At 49.6% G+C, this 18,189-nt stretch overlaps 5 protein-coding genes across 5 annotated transcripts; 4 read left to right on the forward strand and 1 right to left on the reverse strand.

The window, feature by feature from the left end:
* Nucleotides 1–301: 301 nt before the first annotated feature.
* On the reverse strand, nucleotides 302–1,353 carry LTR84_005509 (uncharacterized protein; the record flags this gene model as incomplete). The annotated part of the gene is made up of 3 exons (XM_064849077.1): nucleotides 302–810; nucleotides 862–1,293; nucleotides 1,350–1,353. The coding sequence occupies 3 exons, from the start codon at nucleotides 1,351–1,353 to the stop codon at nucleotides 302–304; spliced, it is 945 nt and encodes a 314-aa protein (XP_064704291.1).
* Nucleotides 1,354–3,936: 2,583 nt separating this feature from the next.
* Nucleotides 3,937–5,530, forward strand: LTR84_005510 (uncharacterized protein; the record flags this gene model as incomplete). Its single annotated transcript, XM_064849078.1, has 7 exons — nucleotides 3,937–4,035; nucleotides 4,082–4,217; nucleotides 4,277–4,461; nucleotides 4,518–4,554; nucleotides 4,606–5,110; nucleotides 5,182–5,306; nucleotides 5,367–5,530. 7 exons carry the CDS (start codon nucleotides 3,937–3,939, stop codon nucleotides 5,528–5,530), a joined length of 1,251 nt encoding a protein of 416 aa, XP_064704292.1.
* Nucleotides 5,531–7,132: 1,602 nt separating this feature from the next.
* On the forward strand, nucleotides 7,133–9,221 carry LTR84_005511 (uncharacterized protein; the record flags this gene model as incomplete). Its single annotated transcript, XM_064849079.1, has 2 exons — nucleotides 7,133–7,182; nucleotides 7,244–9,221. The coding sequence occupies 2 exons, from the start codon at nucleotides 7,133–7,135 to the stop codon at nucleotides 9,219–9,221; spliced, it is 2,028 nt and encodes a 675-aa protein (XP_064704293.1).
* Nucleotides 9,222–11,841: 2,620 nt separating this feature from the next.
* LTR84_005512 (uncharacterized protein) lies at nucleotides 11,842–13,433 on the forward strand (the record flags this gene model as incomplete). Its single annotated transcript, XM_064849080.1, has 5 exons — nucleotides 11,842–12,198; nucleotides 12,263–12,611; nucleotides 12,681–12,946; nucleotides 13,022–13,188; nucleotides 13,268–13,433. 5 exons carry the CDS (start codon nucleotides 11,842–11,844, stop codon nucleotides 13,431–13,433), a joined length of 1,305 nt encoding a protein of 434 aa, XP_064704294.1.
* A 994-nt stretch (nucleotides 13,434–14,427) lies between these two features.
* LTR84_005513 (uncharacterized protein) lies at nucleotides 14,428–17,777 on the forward strand (the record flags this gene model as incomplete). The annotated part of the gene is made up of 5 exons (XM_064849081.1): nucleotides 14,428–14,461; nucleotides 14,530–14,608; nucleotides 14,669–15,980; nucleotides 16,036–16,246; nucleotides 16,303–17,777. The coding sequence occupies 5 exons, from the start codon at nucleotides 14,428–14,430 to the stop codon at nucleotides 17,775–17,777; spliced, it is 3,111 nt and encodes a 1,036-aa protein (XP_064704295.1).
* Nucleotides 17,778–18,189: the final 412 nt, after the last annotated feature.

An 18,189-nucleotide genomic window follows, 5' to 3' on the forward strand; every position in this document is an offset into this window, starting at 1 on the left:
CGTCATGTATGCCAAGACCGGGACTAGTTTCTAAGTACCTAAGTGGTCACTAGTTTGTCTCTAGAAGTACCGTCGGTAAGTGGTTGATACTAGTCTCTTTTTCTACGTCGTTGGCGACAATCCCTGGATGAACTCCCATCAAAAGTTTGTCTTACTTGTAAACTACAGGGGCGTCTCTTCTCGAATGATGCTATTTTCTCAAAAAGGCCTCCCACCCTATTATGACTGTGGTTGTGCACAGGAAGAACATACTGTGACAGACGTGCCAACAGTGCATCATGATCACCATCCCAGCCGTCCTTCAAAGCGGAGAGGCAGCCCGTGCAGGGCCAGCATAGTCTTTGATTATTGAATCCCAGAGTGGTTGACCTCCATACGCCATATCTCCGAATGGCGGGCATGTCAAGGCCGTAATGGCCGTACCCAGCGCATCAGTAAGAAGGCCGAGAGGAACAGCCAGGGTCTTGAAGAGGTTCGACAAGGAGTTGGGTGACACCGTCTTGACAACCTGCAATGCAAAGCAGATTAAATTGTTCCCTTCCAACAACGTCTGAACATTGAGTAATCCTCCGGTAAGATTCGAAAAGTCCAATGGCGTGAACGAGTTCACAGTTCCTGTGTTCCCTCCAATCGAGGTGAGTTGGGGATATTTTAGGAACCAGTCAATGAAATCTAGGTTGAGCTGTACCAAGCCATAATCAACTGGAATCTTGTACCAATTTTCTGGAATGCGCTCCCAGCCGCGTTTGTATTCCAGCTTTCCCTCGTCAGTATCAACCACTCCCCAGAAGGACTTGAAGACATCCTTGGCTGTCCATCATGTCAGCAAATTGCCTTCCGTGAGAGGCTAATCGGGCTTACTCAAGATACCACCCGGGTTTTCAGCAGAGTGGTTCGCCAGTAGGCGGGCAGTGAAAGCAACGCCAGCGTTACGAGCAACCATTCCTGTGTACGGTCCGTACCAACAGTAGGGATTATTGGCAATGCACTCTTGGAGTCCTTCAACGGAGTGCTGCACTACCTCGTCTGTGGATATCACGTCGGTCTCAGGATTGGCACGGTCGAACAGCTTCAAAAACTTGGTCATGTTCATTGTCGAAGCGTCTCCAGTCAGATACAGATCATCGCGAGTGAGTGAAGCATCTGATTCGATGAAGTTGTGGGATCTCCCTATTCCTTGAGGCTCTCCTAGAAGACCGAGAAGGTTTCCGAGAAGGTTATGTACCTTCGAAGAAGTGCCGTCAAGGGAGAAACCTGGACTCAATGACAGCGGGTTGCCGGTCCAAACAGTACCTATTTGGAGATCAGCTTGATGGTTGGCTTTGTACATGATGAGGCTGATCTTGTACCCATTGTTGAGAGAATTGTTGCGAGTCCAACATCCATCCCATATACTGCGCAAAGTCAGTCCGGAATTCGAAATCATTTATCATTCCACTCACCATGATTGATTTCACCAACCACATCGAGGAACTGGTTCTAATGTGAGACGCCGAGCCTCATCACAATTGAAGCTGCCTTACCTTGGCTACTCCAGACCGATCAATGTATCCGTGGTTGGCTAATGCATTTAATCCTGGACACGGACCCCTTTGTGCGCCAGCTGCGAAATCTGGAGCGCGCCACTCATGCCGGCCATCCACTTGCTCCTGGTCAGCTCTGTCAACACTATATACGTGGAAAGCCTATACCTTCAATTGGCGTAGTCAGCGGGTTGATGAGGAGCCTCTTCTCCTTTTGACGTTCGACATGACGAAACACTTCCGCTAAAGTTAGGTCGTCAGGAATATCCAAGCCGCCAGATCTGGCCAGAATCGCGAGGTTTGCTGCTGTTGGAAATGCATTGACGATCGCCCTACTGCCCAACGCCCACCACAATGAAGAAGAAAACCTCATCTTCAATAAAGAACGAAAGCCACCAAAGGGCAGCGCGGTTGACAAAGAGTGACTAGAGTGAGTTTTTGGTTAATGGCATGATAACGTGGTAAGTCACAACATTGTAACAACAGCACGATTCAAGTCTTCAAAAGGATTGGGCATCACCCTGACGGCACCGACGGAAAACAGAAGAGGATCAAGATGAACTTCAATGGCCATCCATACACGGTAAGGCCATTACCACGGGTATACCAATGAGTCTACGCAGATTTGATACCCACAGACCTCAGTAGGAGGCGAGTCGCTCGAAGACGCAAGCCAACTCGCCTTTCGGATTGAGCCCGCACAATGGGTCTCGTTCAAAGTGGGATTGATGGTTGCGAATCCCCAGCAACAGCATTTAAATTTGAGCCATGGGAAAGGATGAAGAACATGACCGAAATTGACAAGATCAGCACAAGCTTCAATTAGTCTGCCTATGTCCAACATGCTTTGACTACGGAGTACGAAGGTCGTGCTCCACAGTCGTTTGTTTCTGGTACAGGCCGGTTCAGGCACGGTCCAGCATTAGTGCGACCCACTCCTGCCGTTGGCCTTTCTGAAACTAGTTAGTAACCACCAAAAAGGTCAGCAACTTCGTTGCTCCAGACGCAAGGGAGAATGCCCACTACCCGGCACCAGAGGCTCGAAATCTCAGAACACCATTGTGGGGCCCACAGTATTCCAATGATGAATGTCGGTATTCCGCACCATAGCACAATTTGAACGACCTCCTCATATGGGGCATGATAAATGCGAAGTATTTGGAAGTACGGATGTGCGGCCTTGCGACTAATCCTGGCTAACGATTATCCACTTGAGCGATGGACCATCTTGTCGGTGTTTCGAGACTCAAAAATTCGTAATTCAGCTGGTCATTCTTGCCAGTGTTATCACCTGTCGGAGTCCTTTTATGGTCTCGAGGGATACTTCGTTAGTGCTTAGGGTCCTTTAACGAGTCGACAACAGCGGGTCGCATCAGCATAGTCAAGAAGTCTTGACTTGAGTTTACAGCTTCTCACAAGTCACGAATCACAAAGTCCTTGAGCAATTCCGTGTCTGTCACAGAGACCAACACGAATAGGTGAATTTATGCTCCTGGTGCACTCAAAGATACCTGATTTCCTGTTGCGCCAGCTGCGAAACCAGAGGACAAAGCTAGATTTACTCGCAGCGTTTTGTCTATTCCCTGTCATGGAACAAGAATACTCACGTAACATACGTTCACCCGGGCATCCTTGAACAGCAATACCTCTTGACAAGGAATCCTATCCCAATATCTTGGGGATGATATTGAGTGAAAGAATAAAAACGATGAACAAATCCTTGCCTTACGCCTGTGCCTTGGTTTTGGCACAGGATTGGCAGCTAGGATCTACCCTGCGGCGTTGCACTAGCATGGGGTAGTTATGGAGCGATCGACAGGAGTGGCAGATGGGGCCATTTTTTGGTGTTCTCAAGTTCCCAATTGAGTTAGATGGGCAAATGCACTAAGAAGAGACCACGATGCTCCATGAACTCCTTACCAAGTTACCAATGGTTCACTACGGAGTAGGAGGAACATATGAGTGTCGCCAGCTTGCATCTGAAGGCTGATTTCGCCTAATACTGATTGCAATCAAGGCGTAATATTGGGACCATCGCCTGACATGCATCATGGTTTATCCACAGCACGATGCTTCACGAATCCTAGGCAATCGAGATACGAGCTAATCGCTACTCCATAGTGGCCGCTCACAACGGACTGCGTCCAAACCTTGTGAGAGACGAGTACGGCTACTTCGTATGATCAAGTCTTGAGCATTGCTAACTAGCTCCGCTTCCAACGGTATCTAGCCCAGTATACCAAACATGAACCTTGCCATTCCCAGGAAATTCCGAGCGTTCCCCAGGTATAACTCGAAAGGTATTCAAAAACCGAAAGCCTTTTATGCTCAGATATAATTCCTTGCTATTGCACTTCACAATTTATTGCCTTGATCAGATGCTCTGCATTCCGACTTGAGGAAATCCATCGAAATGAGATTCTCTACACTGGCTATGATAGCCGTTGCGGCGCTTGTTGCTACTGTGAATGCCGACTTGGAGTCAGTGGCAGCGCTCTATCCTCCATGCGGTGTGAGTATGTTCACCAGGATGGACCGTCCCCTTGCTAACGATTCAGCTTGACTGCACTATTACGGGAATAGCCCAGTCAAACTGCTCAGCGACAGATCAAGCATGTATATGCACCAACAGACAATTAGCAGGAATTATCACAGCTTGTGTGGCCGTTAACTGCACGATCAAGGAACAGCTAGGTGGGTTCTTGACGAGAAGGTGAAGTGGATCGGAGAAGCGTTACTAATATGTTGAACAGCTACGAAGAATGCGTCAATGACAGCCTGCGGTGTCCCAATACGGGACAGGACCAACCTCATTATCGGCTTTGGTGCAGGAGGGGGTGCCGTCGCCTTCATATTCTTTGTGATACGGATTTATGCGAAATTCATAGTCCCCACAGCACACCTGGGTTATGATGACCTATGCATAACTATAGCGATGGTGAGATCGCTCTGCTAAATTGGACCTCGATGATCAAGAGCTGACTTATTGAACAGACTCTTCTGGTGGCGTTCTCGGTGTTATCGGTGGAATGTGAGTTTGATAACGACACATATTGACCGAAATACTCATACTGTGTTACAGTGGCCGAGCATGGCTTTGGAACCGATCTGTGGACGATACCACCCGAAAGCATTACCAAAGTCCTCACAGTTCGTGGAATCACCCCTTTCATGTTTGGCGTCTCCCTGCTCACAACATTCCAGCTTTACTTCGCTGACGAACTTTTGTACATCACCATCATCTCTATGACCAAAATCGCAATCCTCTGCTTCTATCTGCGTGTTTTCCCCGAGCACAGATTTCGCGTATTAGTCTTTTGCACTATGGGCGCCACTCTCGCATACATGTTGGCATTCCTCATTGTCTCTGCTTTCCAGTGCTGGCCCGTAAGCTACGCATGGACACACTGGGACGGCGAGCACCACGGACGATGCAACAATGTCAACGCCCAGGGATGGGCTGCTGCCGCCATCAACATTGCACTAGATGTGGTCATCCTCGTTCTGCCTCTGAGACTGATATCTAAACTCAGCTTACATTGGAAGAAAAAGTTGCAGATATCTTTGATGCTAAGTGTCGGCGGATTGTAAGTATTGAGCACCCTCCTTAATGACAACAAGAATTTCACGAATGGACCCAGGTTCTAATTTTTTCCAGTGTCACGATCGTCAGCATACTGCGATTGGAAACACTTTACCAGTTTGCAAAATCGACCAATATGTCTTGGGATGGCACGGCATTCGGCTACTGGTCCTGCATTGAGATGGATGTTGGGATTATTTGTGCCTGCATGCCTGCCCTTTATTCCTTGTTTAAACACCTCTTCCCACAAGCCTTTACAGGCTCGATGCACACCAGGAGCAGCGGAAAAGGGATCTTAAGCACGAACAGTGGTATCACAGCCGGAGAGACGCCTGCAGAAAGAAGAAACCAAGACACCAAAGATTTTCTACCATTGGTGGATATCGAAAACGTCAGAGATAATCGCCCAGGTATCGCACTGTGAAAGTTTTCCACGGAGTTGGACTGCTCGATCCGCAAGAAGGTGGAATCTCCCTAATTGTCCATGAACCACGAACTAGCTCACTGGCACAACCAAACTCCCAATGAAGGTAGCCTGCGATGCTTACTGTCCGCAAAGATGAACGAAACATCACCATTACTAAATTGTAACGACTTTAACGGCCGATAATAAATTTGTGCACAAATCTTTTCTTCTAACATGGATAAATAAAATCCTATAGACAACAAGATACTGAGTGCAAGAAGCACCTTCACCCTGAGCAGAATAATCCGCGAGATTCGAAGGAAAAATATAATCTCTACTGCCAGAAAAATCGGACGGACACATTCTTTCTGGCTACTCAATTACGTGGCCGGCATATCCGTCAGCGATTGATACAATGCTCACCCCAGTATCAAACCTCCATTCAGAAAGCATTGCGCGGCGTCTTGTGTCCCCACAGCCGTTGAACGCCGATGATCTCCAAGACTTGCACGAACATCAGGAGAGATATGGCTTGCCCTCCCGACCAGTGTCGATCATGCCTACATGTTGGAGAGCTCAACCAGGTATACGGGATCCTTCAGAGGCCCCAGGCCTGGCACCAAGCTGGGAACAGCAGTGAGAAATGCGCAATGAAGATCTGCGCCCACAAGCTCCATTCATAAGCCTGCATCTCCAGGAACGGAAGCGGTTTGCAAGCCAGGGTCTGAACCAGGAAGAAAGCCAAGTGCTACAAGGTAGTCAGCTAACAGCCATGCAAGGCTACCAGGCACCAGGGGCCGAACGGCCGGGATTTATTGTTTCTTAGCGCTGTCGATCGTTGGCCGGACTGTTTTCCTCCTGCTCCTACTAGTTAGTGAGGCAAACCGTTGCTGACTAGCAATTTTCGTGACCTGACAATAATCAACAAGACTACCTATCATTTACTTTTGTTTGAATGGCTAGGTCGCGACTTCAGTGATCAGTCAACTAGTGAGGTGCTCTGTTGACATTTCCTTGCCCTCTGAATTACGAACTACGATTCGGAAGGACCATGGATTTTCTCAGGGTGGTAGAAGCTACCGCTCTCGAAACTCCTACTTAGCTAAATGTGGAGTCGTGTTCTTGACGCGTTACGGGGTAGGCCAGGAGGGTCAAGGGAAAATGCTTGGAGGTTGCTCGAAGCTACGAAGTATTCACCTGCTCCACAATCCCTCCCTGTGGGCTGCCTAACAGCACACTCGACTAACTCCACATTCTTGACCCTTTCGAGTAATCCTTTGTCTCATTTACTCGGCGTTACTAGCACTAAAGATGCCGCAATGTGCGCAACGTGAGGCACAGCGGCGCTTTTTCGACGATCACAGGAAATGTTTTGCATAATGTCCCCTCAGAGAACTAGTGGCGGAGGCACCAATTTCCCAGATACTACTTCGTATGAGGGACAGACACAGGTGATCATTATATGTGAGTACGATTGATAATATATCTTGGCTACTCGCAGCTGCCAATGGTTGCTTCCATGGGCATGTCCATGTCATTCATTGATTGACCCCAAGTCGTTCATTTTAACAGGATAGTGGAGGGAAGAGGTTGCTGGCACGCCGCAGAAGATTCGCCAAGATGCAGTATTTGGCTGTACTTGCACTCTGGTGTTCAACCGTGACAGCCCTGTATGTATCAAAACACCTCAGAGAAAGGCAATCCTAACTCATTGATTGTCGTCATTCATAGAACGAGACATGTCCACTCACACGTTCACTTTGGGAGGCAGAACAACCAGACTCAGGTGAACGCCACAGCCGAGTACGACTATGTCATTGTTGGGAGTGGACCCGGTGGAGGGCCATTGGCATCTAGGCTGGCCATTGCGGGATACAAGGTCCTCCTGATTGATGCTGGAGGGGATCAAGGAGATGCACTCGAAGTACAAATCCCAGCCTTGCAGCTTTCAGCAACGGAGTATGAACCAATTCGCTGGGACTACTTCGTCAACCATTATCAAGATGTAGCACGACAAGCCCAAGACTCGAAAATGGTTTGGCAACTGCCGTCTGGAGAACATGTCGTGGGAAGTAATCAACCCGCTGGATCAACACCGTTGGGGATCTGGTACCCACGGACAGGGACACTGGGAGGCTGCTCAATGCATAATGCAATGATCACCATTTATCCTCACGAGAGTGATTGGAACTACATTGCTTCCGTTACTGGAGATGCTTCTTGGAAGGCTGCGAATATGCGCAAATACTTTCAGAGGTTGGAGCGCAGCAGATATCTTCCAAACGGTATTGTAGGCCATGGTTTTGATGGATGGTTGGAGACCAGCCTGACAGAGTTGTCACTAGCTGTTGAGGATACAAAGTTGTTGTCGTTGATCATTGCAGCAGGAACTGCAATGGGGAAAGGACTGCTCGCGAAACTCATCACTACAATCACTGGTCTGGCCGAAGTCTTGCTGCAGGACATCAACGCCTACACGCCCAGAAGAGACTCTACTGAAGGTCTCTATCAAGTCCCCATTGCAGTGACATCTGTTGAAAAGAAGCGAAATGGTCCTCGCGACTTCATCCTTGCGACTGCGAATGCTCGCAATGCTGATGGGTCACGCAAGTACCATCTAGATATCAAACTCAACACGCTAGTCTCAAAGGTTCTCTTCGATACTTCAGGCTCCAAGCCTAGAGCAGTTGGTGTCGAGTATCTCGAAGGACCGAGACTCTACCGTGCTGATCCTCAAGCAGGTGCTGCACCCGCAGGAACTTCAGGCAGCGTCAATGCTTCTCGTGAGGTTATCATCTCTGCTGGCGCTTTCAACACACCCCAGTTGCTTAAGCTTTCCGGAATCGGTCCTGCGTCCGAGTTATCGAAATTCAAGATCCCTGTTGTCGTTGATCTACCTGGCGTGGGCACGAATTTGCAAGATCGGTATGAAACGACAGTCGTAGGAGATAGCAACACCGACTTTGCCATCACCAAATACTGCACTTTCCTGCGAACTCCAGACGATCCGTGCCTGAAGCAATGGCAGACGAAACCGGGACCATTCCTGAAAGGCACTTACGCCACAAACGGTATCTCGATCGCTATCGTGAAGAAATCATCAGTGGCAGAGGGCGACCCAGATCTGCTTATCTCTGGCGCTCCGGCATTTTTCACTGGCTATCATCCTGGCTATGCCGCCGAGTCTTTGAAAGACGCCCACCACTGGGCATGGATTGTGCTAAAAGCTCACTCGCGCAATAATGCTGGCACCGTCACACTCCGCTCAACTGACCCTCGAGATACTCCTGTCATCAACTTCAATTACTTTGACACTGGGAACACCGCTGGTGGCGCCGACGAGAAGGATCTCCAGGCCACATATGAAGGGATGATGCTGTCACGTCAGATATTCAACGACTACATCCCACTGCAAGGTGACTTTGAAGAAGTCTGGCCTGCTCAAAATGCCAGCACAAAGGCAGCGATGAAAGAGTGGATCAAGAAGGAGGCATGGGGCCATCATGCAAGCTGCACTGCTCCGATAGGGGCCGACGGCGACAAAAAGGCAGTACTGGATTCTAAGTTCAGAGTTCGTGGTGTCGACGGGTTGAGGGTTGTAGATGCAAGTGTCTTCCCTAAAGTTCCAGGATTTTATATTGTCTTACCAACCTATATGATCAGTGAGAAGGCGGCAGATGTAATTTTGCAGGATGCAGTAGCAGCCTGATCTTGATACGGACCAAAGTCATTAGTGAGTGCTTGATAATTTAGTCGGTCACAGAAGAATGGATGATCCAGTAGCTTCCAGTCAGCCGTGACATGAGTATTTCTCTTTCGAATTAAGGCCCCCTCGTCGCTAGCTAGGCACAGAAACTCCGCGGTCAAGATAATTGTGAAACATACCACATCAGCTTCGTTACTTAAATGTGTGATCCCGTGCGTTTCCTCTTGAAAGGGTAGAATGCGTATAGCCATACAATGCTCAACTCATCCGACGTCGTGTCACCCGCCAAACCCGTTGGACTATTTGATCTACATCAAGAACTACTATTGCATATCTGCAACTATCTACCATGGCCCTCATTAGTATCCTTTCGCCTAACATGGCAGGAAATCGAACAACTACTGACTCCACAAACGATGATCAACTATCATAGCCGATGCTGCATTGAGACTCTTGAGAAGGAACGGCAAATGTCTGCGGGCCTCTGCATCAACGAGCGCGGCTGGCCGCTTTGGACTTTTACTTCAGCACATCCAACTCTCCCCTGCTATAACTGTCTGGAGTGGAAGACCAGTGCCAATCCCCTCCTCGATGGATCGGCATTCACGCGCACGATGAGCGTCGGGCCCTTTGACCTTGGGATGCCGGATGCGGCGAAACGCTTGTGCATCCCCTGCGGCATCAGCAAGGGCTACTATACGCGCGGCTGCCGCATGGGATATTATTTCTTGTGCCGAGGATATGACCGGCAGCCAGCGAGGGATCGATGTGAACTTGCACGTATACGTAGACCACCTCAAGTGAGCTGGAAAGGCACGCGCTATTGTCAGCAGTGTCTTGACCGAAGTGAGCTGCCTCGCACCTACTACAGTCATAAACATCAGCTCAGGTGGGACAAGTATGAGGAAGGGATGCGAGCAAGAGCAATCTGTCGGAGAGAAAACGGTAACAGGATACGTACTCGACTGGGTCTTCCATTGATTGCGAGCGAAGATGAAAGGGATGCTGAAGGCAAGAAAGGATGGCGATTTTGTAAGATAAGACAGAAACTTGGCATGTGCGACTGCGAATTGCCATGAGCAAGGTATCGTGTACGTGCAGGCCAGAGTGCGCCTCCAGAGGATAGTATACGCTGATTGATGGCAAGTGCGCCTCGCTCATGGATCTTCATCGGCTTCGCAGACCCCCAATGTCGTGCTCGATCTTTGAGCAACCTGCTCTCGGTCAGCCATGATTGAGACTTTGCACTCGTGGTGCGCTATACTTCAAGCCGCTGCGTATACTTCCAGAGAGGTTTTCATGGAGGGCGAGTCGGACGTGAGTGTTCCTCGCGTTCTGTGGCGTTCCTATACTGATAAACTTGTACGGATACGCATCGATATGCCAACGTTTCTGAGCTAGGACTCGTGAGCATGCATATTCGTGACCTGGTAAAGCTCACCCGTTGCTCCAAGGCTTTTCTATCGTCACTCAGACATACGCTTTTGGCCGATACCACGTATCCATTCTTTGCAGTCCCTCAAACCTTGTCAATAATTATGTCACAAATCGGTGAGATATACCAATGACCAAAATAGGAAGTGGGCGATGAGACGGTAAAGTAGACCAATCAGCAGCATAATGAGACGTTGAAATACCAAGCTCGGATACGAGGTGGGTCAGCACCTTCAAAGATGCAACGAGCGCCCTCAAGCGGATCTAGAAATACTCCAGGAGATTCAACGCTGGCCCATGTTGAAACGCTTCGAACAGAATTCGGAGAAGAATACCTGTGGAAGTTCGGGCTACGAATAGTCCATGTGGCCGCCGGTGTTTTTGGTAATAGGTGCGATAATTGAGTGTACTTGCAGAAGTACGGAGCATACGTCTTCTCCGTCGCAGATCTCTTTACGTCCAGGGGATGGATAGGTTGGAGGAACTGTTACATATGTCGATATGTGTGATCTGTCAACCTCCCCGCGCATCCACATCGGCCCATTTCAGCGGATTGGTTGGAATTTAAGGCGCTCATCGATCAGTAAGAGTCAAATGGACCACTAGTCATTTGATGCCGTTACTGATTGAGTATGGTGATTTCTGAGCCCGGTGGAACGTCGTACACGGCCTTGCGAAAGCGTACGCATGATGTTAAACGGCTGTTTGTCACACTTCTTTGCTCACATAGAATTAAAGCAGGTGTTTCCCACAACTCTGGCCGGATGATTTACTAATCTTCGATTGTTTTGGTAGTTGACTATAGTCACGTTGGAGCCATCTGTTTGGCCATCACCACTGAAACATACAATGTTGTTGAGTTCTTGGGAAATCCTCCCAGCTATTCCCATTGTTATCACAAGTGTAAGCAAGCAACCGGGATTATTGGACTCCGAGACCAAGAACCACTCCTGATTCAAAGTTCACAGCTCGTCCTTTACGTCGTCAGCAGCTGGATTTATAACCTTTTCTTCCACCCGTTGCGACGCTTTCCGGGGAACCTACTATGGCGCGCCTCAAACATACCGCTGACAATCCAAGTCTTGCGCGGTGACTTTGAGAAGCCTCACATTATGAGAGCCATGCACGAAAGGTATGGTCGAGTTGTGAGAACTGCGCCGAACAGGTTGGCATTCGCGGATGCAGAGGCATGGAGAGGTATGGTCATGTCGATAGGTTTCAGTTCTTAGCCAACCAGGCTGGAAATACTGACCATGCCGCGCAACAAGACCTCAATAGCTACAAGAAGGGCCAAATGCCAAATGCGAAAGACCTTGGCCATTTCCCCCCGACACCGCCAGGGGCACTCAAGAGCATCACAACCGCGAGTGGAAAGGAGCATGCTCGGTACCGAAAGCTCCTCGCACCTGCATTCAGCCCTAAGGCGCTGGAAGAACAACAGCCGATAATCAATAAATATGTCGATCAGCTGATCCAGGTTCTCTCAGGTGAAAGTGGCAAGAATCCGGTAGATATCTCGTCATTTCTGCACTGGACACTCTTCGATGTATGTGGCAAGTTTTCCACGAATGATGCCCAAGACTGGCTTGCTGATAGTGTTCCATCGATAGATCATTGGTGATTTGACATTTGGAGAGTCTTTCGGCGGTCTGGAATTCAAACGATACGATCCTTGGATCCAATCGGTGTTCTATTACATCAAGCTGGGGCGGATCGCAGGATACTTGTCCCACCAATTCTGGATAGTGCGGAAGATTTTGCCATATATCATCCCGCAAAAAATTCGAGAGAAACAAGCTGCTCATTATCAGAGAACAAGCAAAACCCTCAAGACTCGCCTAGACAAGGGAGCGACAGAGCGACCAGATTTCATGTCGTTGATTCTCCGCAATCAAGGAAAAGACGATGAGCTCACTTTTCAAGAAATGGTCCCAAATGCAAGCTCACTCATTTTAGCAGGTGATTGGTTCCCTACCTATTCCATCCTCAATATCATGTGAACAGTGCTACTCACCTTTTTGTCTCTAGGAAGCGAAACGACCAGCACACTCCTTTCTGGGGCGATATTTCTCCTCGCTCAGCACCGGGAAGTATACAAGAAGGCTTCAACGGAACTTCGAGACACATTCCGCAAGGATTCTAATATCACCTTCAGGGAAGTTGATAAGCTTCCATACTTGGATGCCGTGCTGAAAGAATCTTTACGCCTTTACCCTCCCATACCTGCTGGATTGGACAGGATCGTGGCAGACCCGGCGGGCATCACTGTTGCTGGACACTGGCTTCCACAAGGTGTAAGTAATGGACATTGCCTTCTTCATGAGGAGAGCATGAAAAGTGCTGATCGCTTTTGTTAATCCGGCTCGCAGACCATGGCATCAGTCCACCAGCTCGCAGCCAACACGTATTCAGAATGCTGGGTTGGTTCAACGTCGTTCATTCCAGAGAGATGGCTCGGCGATCCCAAGTTTGAGCATGATGAGAGAGATATCCTCCAGCCATTCAACGTGGGTCCTCGGGATTGTATTGGTAGGAAGTGAGTCGATATCCCCTGCATCTGTCCTGCAAATCTCAGGTCCGCTAGCGTAGTACAAAACATGCTGATAGAACCCTAGTTTGGCCTACATCAACATGCGACTCATCCTTGCGCGAATTTTGCATAAATTTGACATCCAGCTTGTCAATGAGGGTCAGGATTGGATTGGAGAACAAAAGATCTATTCTGCATGGGAAAAACTGCCTTTGACAGTTTATCTGCGCTCTGCGCCGGTAGCAGCATAGATGAGCGATCAGAGGCTACCAGAAACAAAAGATGCAGTGCGGTTAAGTGGTAGGAATATTCTTTGGAGATGTCTCTACCGAGGCTAGGCTCCTGAGGTTAAACTGCTCTCGGTGGTTCTGCCAAGAGAAACTAGTCGGATATGGATACTAGAGCGACTCAGAGAGCGACTGCAGACTCCCGGCAGGTAAGAGACGCGGAAAGTTGCCTACCTAGAGCAGTTGTTGGCTGCTGGTAAATGAGGTCCATGTGCTTAGGTAGTAATATGAAAAGGAGGGGCAATCATCTACCTAGTGGGTGGAAAAAACGTTGTAGCATCGAACATACTCGTAGTGACATCGGTCCACGCCCGTCGCTGTCGGTTCAATCTACCCCGATCGAGGGGTCGAGGGTGGTCCAGCGTCCCTCGTACCTAAAATGGGTATAGACGCTGCAGGCCCCTCGGGCGCTTGACATGCCCGTACTCGTAGGACCACTCGGGCCATTGCTAGGCCTGGCCAGCCGCCACTGCCCGCGGTCAACCCGCAGAACTGCACCACTCCACAACCACAAACCCAAGCCCGAAGCCCAACGCTTCCTGGTTCTCCGCCTGCGCCGCCCGTGTGACGCCTACGAGGTCCTCGGTCTGGGGAGCACCAACTTCTGACTGGTTCCCCTTATCCTGCAAGTGAATTCTAGAAGGCGGGACACTAATAACTAACTGCGAGTTTACGAGGACGTAGTGCAGGCAGTGCCCTCGCCCTCATCTCAACCAGCCTAAATACTCGATTCATTTGCCGGTGTTATTCCAACTAGCCAACTCCTTCGCGGCTCTCACTCAACCCTCCGTGGACCTTGACTACTGTACATCCTCCCAGCCAAGCTGATTGATCTACGAGTAATAACCTCGAATACCACCATGCTCCGATAAAAACTGCCAAAGTGCCATAGTCGCAAGAGGACAAAGAACCCTCCGGATACAGGTCTCCAATCTCCTTCCAGTTCCCCAGCCTGCATATGGCCAAGAAGAAGCGCCAGAGAATTAGCTATGGTTTGTCACCCACATCACGGTACCTGACGCTTCCAAGCAAGACAAGACGCTGACCCCCGTGTGTACAGTCCTGCCTCTGGCAAGCTCGCCAGGCGGACATAGACTTGGTGTAAATGGTCTGGCCTTCGACCAAGATCGATCTATCTTGTGCGCTCTTCTCTCCTGATCTCTGAGCTGGTTTCAGAAATGCTAAACCCGAGTTCGCAGATACACCGGTGGACGAGATGGAGTGGTGTGCGCCTGGGACCTAGACCTCGATGCTCAAAAAGCAAATACACATGGTGATGCAGCCAAAGAGAAGAGAAGCACTACAACTTTCAGGAAACAAGCCCAGGCGCATACACATTGGGTCAATGACCTTGTACTAGTCAAGAACAACCTCGGTCTCGTCTCTGCCTCATCCGACGTTACGGTCAAATTATGGCGACCCCATGGCCACGAGATCACTCAGCCATATACCATAGGCTCTCACAGTGACTACGTCAAGTGCCTCGCAACTCCCGATCGAGGCGCTGACTGGGTCGCATCGGGTGGCTTGGATCACAAGATATGTCTCTGGGATCTGGGTGGTGGCGGTAAAACCCTGGAAATAGATGTTGGAAAGGTTCAGGATGTCACCAAAGGCTCCATCTACTCACTTCGAGCCAAGGGCTCGCTTCTCGCAAGTGGTGGACCAGAAAGTGTCGTCAGACTCTGGGACGTAAGGTCTGGCAAAGGCATCACCAAGCTCGTTGGTCACACAGACAATGTTCGAGACATTCTGATCAGTGATGACGAAGATACACTATTGACAGCCTCTTCGGACCAAACCATCAAAGTCTGGTCGATTGCTGCAGGAAGAGTGGTACACACCCTGACGATGCATAACGACAGTGTTTGGTGCCTCTATTCAAACGATCCGAATTTGGCGGTCTTTTATTCGGGCGACAAGTCTGGCCTGGTGGCCAAAACGGATACTCGCCGCGCCATGGAAATTGATGATGGAGTGTCGGTTGCCGTATGTCAAGAACATGATGGTATTTCCCGGGTCTTGCCTACCGGTGATTCTGTCTGGACCACGACTTCAAGCTCAAGCGTCAATCGATGGCTTGACGTAGATACGGAACTCGAAGTGGAAACACCTCCTTCGTCACCAAGAGAAGAACGGTCGCAGAGTCCCGAGGCAGTGAAAGCTGCTCCAACTGCAACAGATGAACCAACAACCAACGGTACAACTGTGAATGGAATTGATCATAAGAAGAAGATCCCTCACAATGCAATCCTTCGAGTCTCAAACACTGCTCCTCATCCCGGAAGAAGACATCTAGGCAGGTTACCCAATCCATCTTTCACCAACCTGCGAAAAGCCTCCGAGGCAATGATATCCGATGATTTAAGCTTGGTAGTGCCCATTAGAGGGCAACCTGCAGAAACGATTGAGGGCCAGAATGGTCTCATCAAGCATGTCATGCTTAATGACAGAAAAAGGATTCTTACTCTGGATACTGCGGGTGAGGTTGTCCTGTGGGATTTATTGAAGGTATGTTTATTCGATAATTCGACGGCTGAAATCCTGTTATACTGATAATGTATAGTGTGGTCAAATTAAAAGTTTTGGTCGTCGTCATCTTGATGAAGTTGTCCCTGAGGTGAATTCTACGGAAAGTGTTGCCAATTGGTGTGCTGTGGACACTAAGACGGGGAAAATCACTGTCATGTTGGAAGAGAATTATTGCTTTGATGCTGAAGTGTACGCTGATGAGCTCGACCTCTCGAGCGAGCTTGTGTTCCGGGATGACCAGAGAAGTAAGTACTCATTATCTTTGCTTTCTCCTTCAAATGTGCTGACACTCCCACCACAGTCAATCTAGGAAAATGGGTACTACGAAATCTATTTGCCTCACTGCTGGATGAAGAAATTGCGCGAGACGAAGCGTATAGGGCTACGCTCACGATAGAACCTCCCACTCCAGCCGCTGGGCTTGTACGCCCAGGTGCGCCAACAAGCATAGCCATGCCCGAATCTGTCAATGCCACTCCCATGGTGTCTCCTGGTAACATGGCGACGCCTCGTGCTTCCAATGGTCATGCTCTTGTGCCTCCGACTCCTGGGTTGGCCATCGGAGCTGCAACTCCTGGATTCTCACCACTCACAATGACACTTTCCACCACGTTAGAAGAGTCAGACTCTGCGGTTTCGAAAACACCTAATCCTATTCAGCAGACACCAACCACAGCGACGGTAACAGAGGGACAAAGTGATTATTTCTCCCGCAATAGCAGTGCTAACAACCAGTCTGAAGCGTCATCCGAAAGTAACAAAGTGCCAGACACACCAGGAACTGGCGAGAATAACAATCATCTACCACTCGCGACACCCACGTCCCCGACGGAAGAGAAAAAGAAGGGGCTTTTCGGCAAAAAGTTCTCGGGCATGGCGTTCCCCAAGAAACTTGCGCGCACGTCGGTCGAGGTAACTAAAACACCCGCGCTCACGCAGGAAGAGAAGTCCGACACGGCATCACACGTGTCATCATCAGAGAAAGAGGAGAAAGTCATCGAGGATAACTTCTTTGGTGTCGTTCAAAAGATCCGACAAGATTACGATGAGCATCTGGAATCCAAACCAGGCGAGCCACTTCCACAACTAGTCACGCCCAGTCTACCAAATGAGACGCCCATGTTAAATCCACCACCACACACCACTGTCATTATTCAAGAGGATAACCCAGAGAGTGGTGGTCTGGCTGATCAGTATCGAGGTGAGATTGGGCAATTGGGCGCTGAAGCAGACACGCTGGAGAAGATTGCGCCTATGTGGCTAGGCGAATTATTACTCAAGGTACATATCTTCCGTATATACCTCGCTCCTAACCCTCCCCACAAAGCCCAAACACTAACAAGCAAATCACCGTATCAGAACCAAATCCCGTACAAAGACACGGTCAAAGTCAGCTTCGTGCTGCAACCATGGGAGAACACACTCCCGAGCATCGCCTCGCCCGACGGCAACGCACGACTCAACGCAAATCGGATGCTGCGCGCCAAGAAGATCATGGCGTACGTGGCGGAGCGCATCGAAGCGCCCGCCGACCCCGAACACCCTGATCCGGAGCAGGACACGCTAAAGCCCGAGGAATACCTCGAGCTGTACTGCCAAGGCCAGCTGGTGGATCCCAACACCACGCTCGCGAGTCTGCGCGTGCATGTCTGGCGCACCGGTGGCGATGTCGTCCTGTATTATAAGAGTAACGGCAAGAAAACGCTGCGGCTGCCGCATCCCGCCGAGGTGCCGACCAAGGAGGAGAGTGAGGAGCATACTGGGGTCGTTAGGTGAGGTGAAATGAGCTTGATAGTGTATGTTCTGGGGGCCGGGATATGTGAGTGAGTGGGTGGGTTGGGTGGCTCCCTGAGATGTAGTGAACGTATCAGGGTGGAGAAAAGGCTTGCTTGGCTACTGAGTTCGGGGTGTGAGATGCGGAGGAAACGAGAGTTGATGCGCCAAACGGCATTGGTGATGCAGATCCAGATCCAGATCCAGAAAACTCGGAAAATAATAAATACAGGAAATCAGGAAAAGATGATGATGATGATTTGGACACAAAATGTCGCAGGAAGGCACCCAAGGGAAGCAAGCGCTCTAGTTATCTAACTATTGTCCTTTCTTCGCCTGCTTTTCTGGACTGAGGAAGAAGATGCAAGGGCGAGGGCGAGGAAGAGGGAAGAGGAAGAGGGAAGCACCATTTGAT

The sequence above is a fragment of the Exophiala bonariae genome (assembly GCF_035927105.1).
Source record: "Exophiala bonariae strain CCFEE 5792 chromosome Unknown scaffold_20, whole genome shotgun sequence".
Lineage (NCBI taxonomy): Eukaryota > Fungi > Ascomycota > Eurotiomycetes > Chaetothyriales > Herpotrichiellaceae > Exophiala > Exophiala bonariae.